At 49.4% G+C, this 14,320-nt stretch overlaps 6 protein-coding genes across 6 annotated transcripts; 4 read left to right on the forward strand and 2 right to left on the reverse strand.

Annotated features, from left to right (window-relative positions):
• Positions 1–193: 193 nt before the first annotated feature.
• Positions 194–3,172, forward strand: HOS4 (Hos4p; the record flags this gene model as incomplete). Its single annotated transcript, XM_022608173.1, has 1 exon — positions 194–3,172. The coding sequence occupies one exon, from the start codon at positions 194–196 to the stop codon at positions 3,170–3,172; it is 2,979 nt and encodes a 992-aa protein (XP_022464696.1).
• Positions 3,173–3,644: 472 nt separating this feature from the next.
• COX5B (cytochrome c oxidase subunit Vb) lies at positions 3,645–4,100 on the forward strand (the record flags this gene model as incomplete). Its single annotated transcript, XM_022608175.1, has 1 exon — positions 3,645–4,100. One exon carries the CDS (start codon positions 3,645–3,647, stop codon positions 4,098–4,100), a length of 456 nt encoding a protein of 151 aa, XP_022464697.1.
• A 337-nt stretch (positions 4,101–4,437) lies between these two features.
• HPM1 (protein-histidine N-methyltransferase) lies at positions 4,438–5,565 on the forward strand (the record flags this gene model as incomplete). Its single annotated transcript, XM_022608176.1, has 1 exon — positions 4,438–5,565. The coding sequence occupies one exon, from the start codon at positions 4,438–4,440 to the stop codon at positions 5,563–5,565; it is 1,128 nt and encodes a 375-aa protein (XP_022464698.1).
• Positions 5,566–5,659: 94 nt separating this feature from the next.
• SEC24 (COPII subunit SEC24) lies at positions 5,660–8,362 on the reverse strand (the record flags this gene model as incomplete). Its single annotated transcript, XM_022608177.1, has 1 exon — positions 5,660–8,362. One exon carries the CDS (start codon positions 8,360–8,362, stop codon positions 5,660–5,662), a length of 2,703 nt encoding a protein of 900 aa, XP_022464699.1.
• An 834-nt stretch (positions 8,363–9,196) lies between these two features.
• KNAG0E01920 (putative metalloendopeptidase) lies at positions 9,197–11,281 on the forward strand (the record flags this gene model as incomplete). Its single annotated transcript, XM_022608178.1, has 1 exon — positions 9,197–11,281. The coding sequence occupies one exon, from the start codon at positions 9,197–9,199 to the stop codon at positions 11,279–11,281; it is 2,085 nt and encodes a 694-aa protein (XP_022464700.1).
• A 191-nt stretch (positions 11,282–11,472) lies between these two features.
• On the reverse strand, positions 11,473–13,857 carry PFK26 (6-phosphofructo-2-kinase; the record flags this gene model as incomplete). The annotated part of the gene is made up of 1 exon (XM_022608179.1): positions 11,473–13,857. The coding sequence occupies one exon, from the start codon at positions 13,855–13,857 to the stop codon at positions 11,473–11,475; it is 2,385 nt and encodes a 794-aa protein (XP_022464701.1).
• Positions 13,858–14,320: the final 463 nt, after the last annotated feature.

Below are 14,320 nucleotides of genomic sequence, written 5' to 3' on the forward strand. Positions count from 1 at the left end.
AACGCAACCGACCAACGGACCGTATCTTGAACTGTTCATCGTGCGATGCCCTTCTCGAGACGACCTGCTGCTGTTGTTTTACCCGGACACCTCTAAAAAGTTAGAGATAAACATCGAATTGTGAACAAGTGGGAACTTCAGCGGTTGCTGTTGGTGCGTTGCGGGACCGTTTGAGGGTATTTGCGAGGGCGGTATGACCGAGAAGAACCCGAAGAGGAGGTCGTTGAGTAGTTATCTGTCGAATGTGAGCAGCAGGAAGGTGGAGCTGGCAAAACTGGCCCAGGGGCACGTTCAGCCTGCTGCGCCCGTAGATGCAGGAGGAGATGCGGGCTCTACGGACACCAAGAGTGCTGCCACGGAGCAGATCGGGGTGCAGGCAGATGTCAACAAGCAGGATCCAGTGGAGGAAGTACACAAGGAAGAAGCTACGGAAGAAGTGCCGGAAGAACCGCCCAAGGCATCGCGGGATGAACTTGAAGCACACACTGAGTCACCCGAGAGTGCTCCAGTAGGAGGAATGGCGCCCTTCTCACGCGACGATTTGAAGTCCGTGCTGCACGAATCGATGCCCGCAGATGAACCCCTGGGCGAACTCCCGGAAGGACCGGATCCGGTAGATAGCGATGCAGAGACGCAGACGGCGTCGCCGACCAAGCGGGACAAGCAGTCCGTAACACAAGGTGGGAACGTACCGACTCTGTCGCAGCTATTCAACGGCGCGGATGGATCAGTCAACTCGGACTCAGAACTCTCAGACATCAACGATTTCTCCAGGAACAGCACGCGGAATCTCGTCAGCTCTAGCTTCCTCAACGAGGAATTCCCGTCGTCCCCGGTGAAACAACCTGCCAAAAAACTGCGGACTGCAAGGAGGCCCAAGGAGCCCGTGAATCCAAAGACGAACAAGAAATCCGTATACAGGGACTCCGGCGGGAGAACGAAGTTGCAGATTGCATGTGACAAGGGGAAGATCGCCCAGGTGCGGAGCTTGCTCGCTGAGGGAGACGTCGATATCGACGACCAGGACAACGCGGGGAACACACCACTACACGAGGCGGCGCTTAACGGACACCTCGACATCGTCAAGTTGCTTGTCGAGACGGGCGCTAACGTCAATATCCAGTCGTTCGCGATGTTTGGCGATACGCCGCTGATAGACGCCTCCGCAAACGGCCACTTGGACGTCGTGCAGTATTTGGTTGCGCACGGGTCGGACCCAACCATCACCAATGCCAAAGGGCTGACCGCGTACGAGGCGATTGAGATGGACGACGAGTTGGACGACGACGAGAAGATCCTTGTGCGAGATATCAAGAATTGTCTCAGGGCCGCGTCTCTGAAATGGACGGATGGTCACCACCACGACCACGACGCGACCGCGGAGGCGCAACACATTTCTGACGAGTCACACGTGGAATTGTCCTCCACTATAGATTTCTCGTACACGGATCTGCGAAGCCCGCAGGGTATACAAAAACTTTTGAGGGCCTCGAAGGAGGGACAACTGAGTTACGTTGGACAGTACTTGGAGAACGGTGGTGAAGTGAACTTCCGGAGCTTTTTGGAGGCTGTACGGTTTGGACACGAGGATATAGCGAGTTTATTCCTTGCCTTTGGTGCTCAAATAAACAGACTCGGGAGGGATGGTCTGTCACCGTTGATGGTAGCCGTGGGGAGAGACCATTTAGGGACCGTTAAATTGTTGCTGGAGGCCGGTGCGGACCCAACGAAGAGGAGCCGAAACGGGCACACGGCGCTGTACTACGCCAAGAACAGCATACTCGGTGTGGTCAGCGACGACGAGATACGTATGGTCGAGGAAGCCATGACTGGTAGGACCGCAGCTGGCGATGTGTCCACTGAGGGCACTAACGATACACCTACCAGCACTACGAGGGGCACTACAGCGACGACCGTAACGACAACATTAAAGGGAAGTGACGTGGAATACAATGGCGAGGAGGTAGATGATGACACCTCTGGGAGTGACGAGGAGACTGTGGACTCAGCTGGGGAGGAGGCGGTGAGGGAACTTCAGGACTCAAGCACATCTGCGCGCGAAGAGGAGCCACTAGAAGAACAGGATGAGGCTCAAGACGAGGAATCATCCCACGAGGAAGAACAAGATGAAGCTCAGGACAAGGAGTCATCCCACGAGGAGGACCCTGTGTTAAGCGTATCTAAGCGAAGAAACTCGACTCCAACTTCGAGGAAGCGGTCTGTTTCGAGCACGAGTGTTGGTACGAGCGCCGGTGCAGCGCACGCACCTGAGTCATCCCCGAAGAGGGCGAAACCTCGAGAGGAGACCGCTGAGGAGAGGGAGCATCGGTTGAAGGAGGAGGAAGAATACTTGCAACGGCGGTCGCAGAACAAGAAGCGGAAGGAGCAAGAGTACTTACGTAAACTTCAGGAGGAGGAACAGAAGCGGCTCGAGGAGAAGGCTCGACAGCGAACCGCCGAGTTGGAGAGGAAAGCAGAACTGGAGCGGCAGCAGGCTGCGGCACTGGCGAAGAAACTGGAAGGTGAAGAACTGGACCGGCGCCGGAGAGTCCGTGCGCTGTACCCGTTAGGGTTGAAGTTGGTTAACTTCCACGCGCTGGACGACGTGGAGCGGTACTTCCCCGTGTACTACGTGACACTGGACCACGGGGAGAGATACGTTTTAGATTTGCAGATGCTTGTGATCCTGAAACGGAGCACGCTGATCTCACACGCGAACAGCGTCCCCATCACTGACTTGAACGTTAAGGCACGGTTATGGAACATTTACAAATACATCTTCCTTTTCGGTGGACACAACAACGATCACCACTACGAGACGTTGTTCCAGAACAGTGACATTTCAAGCCGGCTCACTGCGGAGTTGCAAGAATTCCACCGGTTTGCCAATCTACCGATGAGTTGGGTACCCTGGGATGGACTCCTCGCGGAGGACCCCACCTTGCGGCGCACCATCGAAGAAAACCACATGGTGGCCATTGACGGCGGCAACAGCAACACCAACACGGCGGCAACATCTGCAGCAGCAACCACGGGACAGCCCCAGATCAACCGGTCCCACCAGCGAGACACACTGACTACACTTGCTTTACCACCGCGTTTGAAGCGCCGCCGCGCCGCCGCCCAGTGTCTGACCACAGAGCGTGCAAGATGCTCTCGTCCCCTGTGGTAGCCACCGCCCAAGCAGCCACGTGACATACACGTGACCGAGACGTTCAACCCAAACACCCAGAAACCGCAGCACGTGACGAATTTGTATCATGTGACCCACTTTGTAAAACCCAAACATCCAGTGCACGTGACTTTTCTGCCGTTTCACGTGACCCTTGGACCAATTACAGTGTCGAAAAGAACTGCTCTGCAAAAGCAAAAAATATGAAAAAATCTGGCGGCGATAACGTCTTTTATAAAACACCCTGTGGCTCCAGGAGAGTTCGTTTCAGAGTCTGTTTCTTTGTTGTTCATGGTTTAGCAAAAGAGGTATCAGTTCTATTCTGTGATTGAGTGAGTATTAGAGACTGGGATTTCACGCTAGAAGTGGTTTTTCGTTTGTTGATATTGTTTCCTGCTCTTTTTTCTTGAAACATTATCCTACATCTATCCAATCCGTTTATCGAACTTCCCCATCGGTTTTCTATTCTACAATGTTGCGTAGTTCGATGAACACAGCAGTCAGGAGGGTTGTACCCCTCAGGTTTGCACAGACACAGGCGATTTCGCGGGCGGCTGTCACAAATATACAGGAACGGTGGGAGAAGATGCCTGCCACGGAGCAAGACGATTTGGTAGGGAAGTTGACCGAGCGTCAGAAACTGCCCTGGAGGGAGTTGACACAGCCGGAGAAACAGGCCGCGTGGTACATCTCGTATGGTGAGTGGGGGCCCAGGAAACCCGTTTTGGAAAAGGGTGACGGGTCGTTTATCGCCAAAGGTGTTGTTGTCGGTATGGTCGTTGCCGTCGGGTTCTTTGCCTTCATCAGACAGTTCGCTGGAGAGGAGAGCAAGACCATGACCAAAGAATGGCAGTTGAAGTCTGACGAGTACTTGAAGTCGAAGAATGCAAACCCATGGGGTGGGTACTCCCAAGTGCAATCCAAGTGATTTCGGAACAAAGTTTTGCCCTACAGGGGCTTATATATATGGTGCACTGCGCGCGCTTGCAGTTATGAAAGTGTCTTATTATTCCAACGTATCACATATACGTATGTATGTGTGTATTTATTGAGTTGTCATTCTCGCTCTCTCGACTTGTGTCGTACCCTTCCTATATATAAATAGCTTCTCGATCATCAAGGTGGAACATCGACAGTTGATTTACGTTGTGGTCGTCTTCGGGTCGTCGAGATCTCACAGGAACACGACACTCGGTGACGTCCGGGACGTTTTTTTCTCGAGCAGCTTCTTCTACAAAAGATCACATTTTTGTTCAAACGATGAGATGAGCTCTCGGGTTCACAGTAACGACAAGAGTACAGAAACCGCGATGAGTTTCTCGTTTGGGTTCAGTAGCAATGACTTCAGCGACGACGAATTGGCGGAGTCCACCAGTGTTGCTGCTTTGGGCGATGCTTCTGCGAACGGTGCCGCGAATGGTCAGTTGGGCAGCGCGCTCGATGACGTGCAACTCGTAGACGATATCAGCATTGTGCAGCCTGCTCAACACAGTCTTGAGTCCCTGCTGCGGGGACTACAAGGCGTGCGGCTCTCGTTCGAGACGGTCGCATCCCCGGAGACAGGGACGGTGCTCTACAGGAGGGAACTGTTCGATATCAAGCATCAGCTCATGAGCAGCGAGGGCGACAAAGAACTTGACATTATCGTCAACGAGGACCTCAAGAGGAACGTGTACGAAGGTGGACTCAAATCTTGGGAGTGCTCGCTCGATCTCGTTGATTTGTTGTCCGCACGGCGCACGGACCTCGCTGCGGTCTCAAAGGTCATTGAGATCGGATGTGGCACCGCATTGCCTACAGAGTATGTCTTCAGAGAGTACTTGCTCTCCAACAGGAAAAACGGACTCACGTTGGTGCTCACAGACTACAACTTTACTGTGCTGCAACTAGCCAGCTTGCCCAACATGATCCTCACATGGGCAAAGGAGACCCTCGACAGGGATCAATGGGCGATGCTCCAGAGGTCCGAGGACCCCACTGTCCCCGTTATGGACAACGAGTTGCTACTCACTGCTGACTTACTCCAAAGGTTTCGCGAATCCCTCGCGGAGAGACATGTCACTCTTGACTTTGTCTCCGGGTCCTGGGGCCGTAAGTTCACAGACATCGTGCATTCTTTATTACCACAGTGTGAGGGGACGACAGCTGCATCACTGGTACTCACCTCAGAAACCATATACCAGCCGGAGAACCTGCCGCTGATAACAGAGACTTTGCTTGACCTGAAGGGATACATCGGGGGACCCACGACGGTCCTAGTAGCGGCGAAGGACATCTACTTTGGCGTTGGCGGGAGCGTCCTGGATTTCGAGAAACGGCTGGATGGCCTGAACGTGCAGTACAACACCACCAAGATCCAGTCCGGTTTGAAAAGATCAATTGTCACCATCTGAACCCAGGGGAAGAAACACCACTGGGTCTACCTGAAATTGAACGTTAGTCATCTTATTTTTACCATATATTAATAAATTACTTATACTTCAGCGTCTACTTGTTCACCTTCACTTTCAACGTTTGCAAAAACTCCATGTAACTTTCCGCGGTACCGATCTTGTCCTCCACAAAGTTCGTCATCGCCCAGATCCTCAACGCAGCAAGATCCCTGTTCGAATGGCCGTACTGTGGTGGCTCGTTCGCGACTACACCCCGCACAATGTAAAGCGGTTCGTACTTAACACTGTCGTCGTCGCAGCGACTCCGTATAGTTGCAATCACGTTTCTTAGTTTTGCGTTGAACGCAGACCCTTCCACCACAGGAAGTTCCATCTTACCGCACTGGACATCCAGAACACTCGGCACACCGAAAACGTCCTCTACAAGCGCCGTCACCGCGTCACCACCAACCCACAAAAACATCTCCAAACCGTTGTCGATCAAGTACAGCCCAAACGACTGTATACTTTTGAACGAGTTATTAACTGCACCAACGGGGAAATCCAGTTCCTCGGGCATGTCGTGCAGAGAGTAGATCGTTGGATATGCCATCCGGACGGCATATTTCAAGGGAGCACTCTCCAAGTAGTTCAAAGCGGCACTTCTGTAGTCGACCGGTATGACACCGCCTCGAAACGCCATCGTTTTCGTCAACGCATGCAGCAGAAGGGGCAACATTCTCATGTTGGCTGGGAACTTCAGCGGCAATATACCGCCCTCGTTCCTCGACGATATCTCCTTCTTGTACACCGACATAATTGCCAGCAACTTCGATTTCAAAAGCTCACGCGCAGAGGACAACGAGTCGTACATAACTTTCTGTATCGCAATCTGGTTGAAGTATTCAAATATCGCCAGTTGATCAGCGGACCCGTATACGTCCCGCAGGTTGTTAGTTGTAGGGAGCGCAACCGTGATAATCCTGATGCGACGTTCGCACGTGTTGGACGAATGGAGAATCGCGATCTGTATGTACGCGTACTCGGAGGTGATAGTGTCATCCAGTTGAGCCTCAAACACGTACGACTGGTCCCTGGGCATCGTCGTCAACGCGCACAGGTCCGAGGACCTGTTAAAGAAGTGACCATAGAAATTCTTCATCTTGATCCCGCGAGACCCACGAGCCCTCATGACAGACTCCGTTGAGGTATCCATCGAGAGATGCTTTGTAAACTCCCGCGAAAACTTCGTGAGGTCCCCCTCGTTCGTCACTTGGAAACCAGGGTAGAAGTGTGTCTGGCCACCGGTGTATCGGGACAACGAGGAGAGCGTCGTCACATCGATGTACGAGTCGGCAGTTAAAAACAAGTCCACGGCGATCTGTGATTTGTTACATTCTATGGGGAAGCTCTTATAAAAGGGATTCTGCGGGGTCAGCAGCTCGCCGTACTCTTTGGCAATGTCGGCCAACTTGGGTTGGTCTCTCATCTTCAATGCGGCTGGGCCTATATTGGGCAAAGTTGACGTGACAACGACAATCTTCCCACCAATGACAGACAGCAGTTTGAAAGCACCCCTCAACGCTGCACCGAGAGCAGACTTGTTGGAGGCAGCCGACTGGAACAGTTGTGGGATGCTTTGTAGCACTTTTGTTATATTCTGTTTACAGTCAGTCAGGGAGACCAGTAGCCCCCTTGGCGTTGGTAAAAATGCCTCGTCAAGGTCACCGACATCCAGTATCATTGGTGTTTTATTAGTTTCGGAGTCCCTTGGTACTTGAACATAGTGTAATTCGTGGTCCATACAGATAATGGAAATCAATGTGTTGCCCTTGTAGTTAGGTATCATATCCAACGAGTTAATCAGTGACGTGGTTGCCGCGTACAATGAGCCATTCTTTATGGAGTTCAGGGACACGTCCAGAATAAAGGAGAAGATTGGTGGTGGAGGTTCCCTGACACAGTATTGTGCTGGTGCAATGTACTCCATCACGGCATGGTTGACTTCATTCCGCTGGTACCGGTCTACCGTGTCCGTAGCGTTGATCAGTGCTGGATCACCAAATGATCCACCGCCAAATTGCATGGGGAGGTCATTGGCCAGTCTGCAAAAATTACACCTCCATCTTCTTGATTGCGGGATGAACGTGACGAACGGATTCAAATACGAGCGGCACCTCCTACAGCGAACAATCAACCCGTCTGAGTTCAAGGGCGGAGGATCCACATTGTCGTGAAGGTGTTGATACGGCCTGATCACAAGGGCAAACGGCACTTTGGACTTGTCCAGCAGCGATTGCGTCTTGGGGACTGCATTCAAAGTACACCTTAAGTAGTCAGAGGATGCGTTGACCGTCTCACCGGCGACCACCATTTTGTCCGCGGGGACCAAGATAGGAGGCGGTGGCAAGTCTAGATCAGTGATTGGGGGTGGCAAGCTTGCCATAAGGTCTACCGTGTACAGCTCATTCATCGGTTTATTGGACTCGTTGAATTGGTTTTGCACCTGCGGGTTACTGCCATTTTGAGGGTGTACAGAATTGCCCATCTGTGTCGACTGTTGCTGGTAGAAACTCTGCGGGTTCACCACGGGCACGTTGTGTAGTTGCATATTTTCCACCCCTGCAGAGACTTGATCCAGTTGTTCGTGCATGTGCTGCTGGACTGGCGTCATCAACCTGGTATCACCGAAGGATTCCCCCTGGGTGGGGGGAGGTGTCGAAATCATCGGGTTGAGGGTGGCCGCAGTAACACCGCTTGCAGGGCCTGCAGCAAACTGTGCCTGGGGGTAGACACGTCTTTTGTGATTGTGAGACATGCTTGTCTTAGCGACCTCTATCTTGTTATTATAATGATTATTTTCTAACCTTCTTTAAAGTACTTACCTCCAGGTATAAGGGACACAGGGAAGTACACAGAATGTTCAGGGTGCTCCCACTTGATTTTGCCAAAACGCTCTTTTCTCAATTACCTACGCAAGAAAGAAAAAAGCAACCACCGGATCAATCGCACTGGTAGCAAATATAATAACAGCAGTGTGTTCAACCGGGGATCAACCAACTAAAGCAGCAAACTCAAGGGCAACTACAACTGTTGCGTGTACAATTTGAGCCTATTCGCGCTTGAAGAATTTGTTAAGCACAACCTGAAAAATTTTGGGAAAGAATTTCGAAAAAAAAAAAAGGAAAGAAAACAGAATTTGGGACAAAAACGAAATAATCGGGACATTCGGAAAGGACATTTCAACGTTTGGCGGGAAAGGAATGCCGCTACATTACCCGAATGACCACCTTCTACCCGATATATGCAGGCGGGGAAGCAAGGATTATGTGACTACTAACCCAGTGTCTGGCAAAATGTAGTGAAGGGGAGAAAGCATCTTGACGAACCGTATTTGTAGTGATATTTGTACTACCCACTAAGACATTGCCCCACTATGTCTTGTCCAGGACATTCTTACGTACACCCATTTGCGTGCCTTCGAGATCTGTAATGGCCATTACAGGAACAAATATACGAAAAAACCAAAAAAAAGGAAAAGAAGACGAATACTGGAATCTATTGAAATATAGCAAAACCCTCTTTCTTGTGACATTATACTATCTTCGGATTGATCTTTCAGGGAGTCGCTAAAATAGTGCAAGTGTGGACAATGGGGTCGTCTGGTATAGAGTTTTTCAATTTAAAGGAGAAAGAGCATGTTGTCTCGCCCTGTGTAATCATTCACGGGAAATGCTCGCAGAAGAGCGCCAATGCGCAGCATATTCAAGTCCAACACCCTCAGTTACCGACTTTGAACTTCCCGATCAATGCCAACATCTTTAAGGCGACTGTACTGTTGTCCCCTGGGGAAAACAGACTTGTTTTTGTCACGGACACTGGTGCGTCTAAAATAATCACATGTGTGTACACGCCAATGCTACAGAATAAGCCCGTCCATCTGTGTCTCATAGTCGCGAAGGACTCGCCACTAAAGTTTGATTCGCCTGCCTCACAGATCAGGAAAGAGGGCGGGAACGGGATCGACCTGGCTATCAGGAAGTTGAGAATTGGGGCAAGGATCATGCAGGCCTTCACGAACGAACAGATGCTGCGGAACGGGTTCGGGCAACGGACCTTCAATTTCGTCGAAGAGTATGCATTGGATACACAATTCAAGACCAAAACAGAGATGAGGAACACCGTGAAGATCCATGTTCTTAACTCGGACAGGTCCTTAAAAGAGATTAGAGATGCAAACGTGGCACAGCAGAACCCAAAGGGAAACAACACGGGCGCGCTTTTCTCTTGGGCCTTTGAGGCATTGGATAAGTACGGTGGGCCCTTTGCTCAAAAGGAGAGCCCAATCCAAGCTGCATGTATTTATTTGGATACCCATTGGGACGGAAACATGATTCTCGGGCATGCGGCCCTCGGTGGTGGTAGCGACAACGTGAAACTGGCCATTTTTGGCTCCCATGGATTGTACTCTTGGCCGACGTGCATAGAAGAGATCGTCCCCTATTTCTTGGATGACACCAAGTCTTCGACACAAGAGGTTGCCAATGACTGCAATGAATGTGGGTCCCACTGGGAGTGTCTGACCGTCACTTTGGGTGCGTTCATGCACGAGATTGGCCACTCGTTTGGGTCGCCACATCAGGTTGACGGGGTCATGCTGAGAGACTACACAAGATTGAACAGATCGTTTTTGACTAAAGAAGCGTACTCAACAAGAACCAACTCTCACGGTGCACCTTCGCCAATTTTCCCGAAGGAAGAATGTGGTTGGAACCGCATGGACTTACTAAGATATCTATTCCACCCATCGTTCGCCAAGGACACAGATTACTACGACCATGGCTTTTTCAGACCAAGCACCAACGGTAATTTCAAGTTTAGTAGACCAACGTTCTACGCCTTAGGAAATGATATGTGCCGTATATACAGTCAAACAGGGATCTACTGTATTGAAGTTGTTGCAGAGGATTTAGCAAGGGGGTTCATCGAATACCTGCCAAAAAGCTTGGGTGGTACTGGACTGGAAAAGGAAGTTTACATATCGTTAGACGAACTGCGCGGGTTGATGCCTCCAGACTGGCAAAAAAAACATGGCAACGACTTCAAATTGAGAGTACTAGCTGCCAATGCACCTGATCTGTGGATTGAGAACTTGCCCGAATCCATCAGAATTAAACCGATCTCTATGGCTCAGTACGGCTTTGGCTCGGAGGTAAACGGTATGAAGTCGGAACTGCTTGGTAGCAGCAATCGTGGTACAGAAACCGGAATTGTGCCCGTTGACGTGAGAAAAGTTATTGCCGTAAGGGTATACCACGGTGCTGCACTCGATGGTATTCGGTTTTTCATGCAAAATGCCGGGAGTCCTTCTTCTTCGAAGGAACCACCTGTTCCGCCAAGAACATACTTGGCAAAAATGAAGGAATCCATAAAAACATCCAAGCACAACTCCGAAACTTCTGATTCAAGTGTTTTGTTCGGTGTCCAAACCCCTGATTACACGGATATTGTATTGGAACCTAATGAAATTATTGCTGGTTTCAATGTCCGTTATGGTGCCTGGGTAGATGCTATCCAAATCATTACCAGTCATGGGAGGATGACTGATGTATTGGGTAAAACCGGTGGGGGTGGCCCTAGTGAATTGAAACCGCCAAGTGGTCAAGTAATTCTGGGTCTTTTTGGAACAGTTGGGAGATGGGTAGACTCTATTGGTATCGTATATGGTACCTTGTAGTGTTGTCGTGCTATAAGACAAACTACTCTGACCCGTATTCTCTAAATAACAATGATGAGTGAAAGCTGTCATAACGATATATAAATTAATTGTTTTAAACATGTCGAGTCAATGAATGTATATGCCGGCATTTTATTCATTCAACCTTTTGAAAAGAGAGAAAAAAATTCTGCCCCTTCGTCATCTTACCATTACCTTTCACTTTGGCTTCTTGTCATTGGAATGCCCATCTCATTTACGTCAGAAGTTGTACTATTCTCTTTACCTTGATTCTTTGAGCCCATTTCCACTTTTAGTTTCGAAAGTTTTTCGTTCAGCTTGTCAATCTCGAAACGATCCCGTAACTCGCTTGTATGTGCAGAATTGTTGATGTTAACTCCAGGGTTTTTTAGAAGTGAGGAGTTGGCGAGCTTTGGAATTTTGGAAACACCAGGAGGTTGCCTGGCCCTGAACAAAGAGTTGTTGCTACTTCCGAATGCAACTTGCGTGCTAGTGGCTCTTCCACCCTCCGTTTGAGGTCTTTCGCCGTCTGGCCCATGGGGCTTCTCAGCATTATCCGAGACATGAACACCAGAATGCGAAAAGCTCACACTTGCTCTTCTTTTTGTTAGGAAATCACTTGGTCCCAGATCAGCAGATGGTGGTGCGGTTGGAACGACTGAATACCTTCTTTCTTTATCAACTAGGCCAACCTCCTGCACTCTGGTAGTGTTCAGATCGGATTCTGGGATCTTGTTAAATCCATCTGTCTCCTCATCATATTCCCAAAGTGTCCACGTTATACCGTAAGGCTTAGGCTCAAGGCAGTAGATACAATGCAGCGGTACATCCAAGTTTGATATGATATCAACACTCAAATTCATATAGTATCCCAGCAATGCCCTTGCTACCACCCTGTGGGTAATGATTAGGGTACTATCCTCAATTCTTTCCAGTTCAGTGATTACAGGTCTCAGACGGTTGATTACATCCATATAGGACTCACCTGCAATGCCTGGGTATCTGTAGCGTATCTTATCCTTTTGTCTTTTAGTAAACTCTTCAGGATGCTTTGCCTGAATCTCCGCATATGTCATTCCTTCGTAGTCACCAACGCTTAATTCATCCAGCATTTTCATCTGCTTCATTGGGTACTCTTCTTCGTTGAAATACTGCGCTGTCTCAATAGCTCTAGAACGCATGCTGGTCCAGACATAGAACGCGTGATCTGCACCCTCGTTGTCCGAGTCCGAATGGGTGTCCTGCACTATGTCGTCCTTGTCTTTGATAGTACCTTCGTTATTTCTCTTGGCCAGTTGATCTTCCTCAAAGATTGACCTCTGCTCATCTATAAATTTCGCTAACGCTTCAGCGTACTTCCGACCACGGGGGGTCAAGTGGGAGTTACCACCCAATTTACCCTTCACGTTATCCTGGCTCTCCCCATTTCTCGTGATCCAAATCTGCCGAACTGCTAAGTTGAAATTCAGTAAATAGTAAACTGTCTGTGACGCCAGAAACCCCTCGATGTTGTACGCGATAACTTTTTTCCCCACGTCAATCATCTTGATGTATTGTATGTCCTCGTCGTCCTCAATGGGTTCGTATGCTGTCAAGTAGTTGGAGAGTCTCTCCTTGAAATCTTTCAAAGAATCTTCAGGGTTTTTACCTTTATAGTCCGGTCCGAAAAGTTTCAATTTGATGTTATTCTCCACAACTGCCCTGTTCGTACAGATAGACTCCAAGAACAAAATTTTCAAATGTGGGCTTCTCTTCCTGATTGCATCGAGTACCAACTTCCTACGGCATTTCGTTGTATTAGTCGCGTCAAAGATTCCGACTGACCCTTCTCCCTCCAGTAAGTAATCTAGCAGCTCATCCAAAGTCTGCAATGCCCATTGGTTCCTCAACTGTTTACTACTCTCATTCGAAGGGTCAAAAAACTTGGAGTCCTGATCGCTCAAGTTGTGTTCTTTGGCAAACCTTCTCCTTGTGTTCCCCACGTTGAACACTTTACAATAGTACAGCGAGTAGTTCAAGAACCTCGATAGCTTGTTTGTAATAAATGATTTGCCTGTGGCGGGCAACCCAACCATGATGATCACCAGTTTGGAGCCGGAGTCCTCTTTGGCAATCAACCCATCGGGCGATGTCTTCGATTTCGTCAACCCTGGAACATCAATGGTAGTGGGTCTCCTCTTCGGATGCGAGAATTTCGTAGGTGACACGATCCCCTCTGGAGTTGTGTCCTCAACACTCTCTTGTAAATGTGCATTGATGTGCTCATCAATTCTGGTCAAAGAGGCAGCTTGAGACAAAGCCGGAGAACTTTTCTGTGAAGTCTCTGGAGATTGGAACGTAGTGTCAATGGGCGTGTCACTCAAGGGTCTTCTCTTGAAGACAGGGAGGTCATCAGAATCAGAGTCCGAGCCGGTAATTCCAGAAATCACGTCCTGGCTTTGCGAGCCCATCGTCATTGCAGCCGTGTTCCCAGCCTGGCCCTCCCTTCTAGACGTAGACGGAGAAATATTTTGACCGACTTCGGTGTCTGAAACGTAGGGCGTTGTATCCTCGGAGAAATCAACTTTCTTGAACATTACAATGCCTATAAGCTACGCAGAACGTACTGGCAGCACCTATGTTTTGACAGGGAAAGAGGGAAAACAAATCAAAACAAAATCAAACGGGTATAAGAGAGCTGCTTTGTAGTTCACAAACACTCGTCAATTGAACAGCAGCAGATCGCCTCTATGTGTGTTCCCGTCGTCAAAGTGAAAGATAGAGGATCAAACGACGATGATGCTGCGGGTGTATGCGGGGTTAATATATGCTCCTCTGCGGCATCCCCCCAAAAAAAGCGTCAAAATGATTTGAAGGCGCCAAAACCCTAATTTTCAGAAAAAACAGCAGACTATACTTCTAGGCACGGCACGCATTAGGGCTTGGTGTGCGGGCGGGTAACGGCACGGGGGCAACACAAAACAAAAACCCTAACTTTAGGTAAATTAGGGCTTGTGTAAGTGTTGGGTAACAGTTTAAGAACTAAGCCCTAATTTGTGT

The sequence above is a fragment of the Huiozyma naganishii genome, chromosome 5 (genome assembly GCF_000348985.1).
Source record: "Huiozyma naganishii CBS 8797 chromosome 5, complete genome".
Classification (NCBI taxonomy): Eukaryota; Fungi; Ascomycota; class Saccharomycetes; order Saccharomycetales; family Saccharomycetaceae; genus Huiozyma; species Huiozyma naganishii.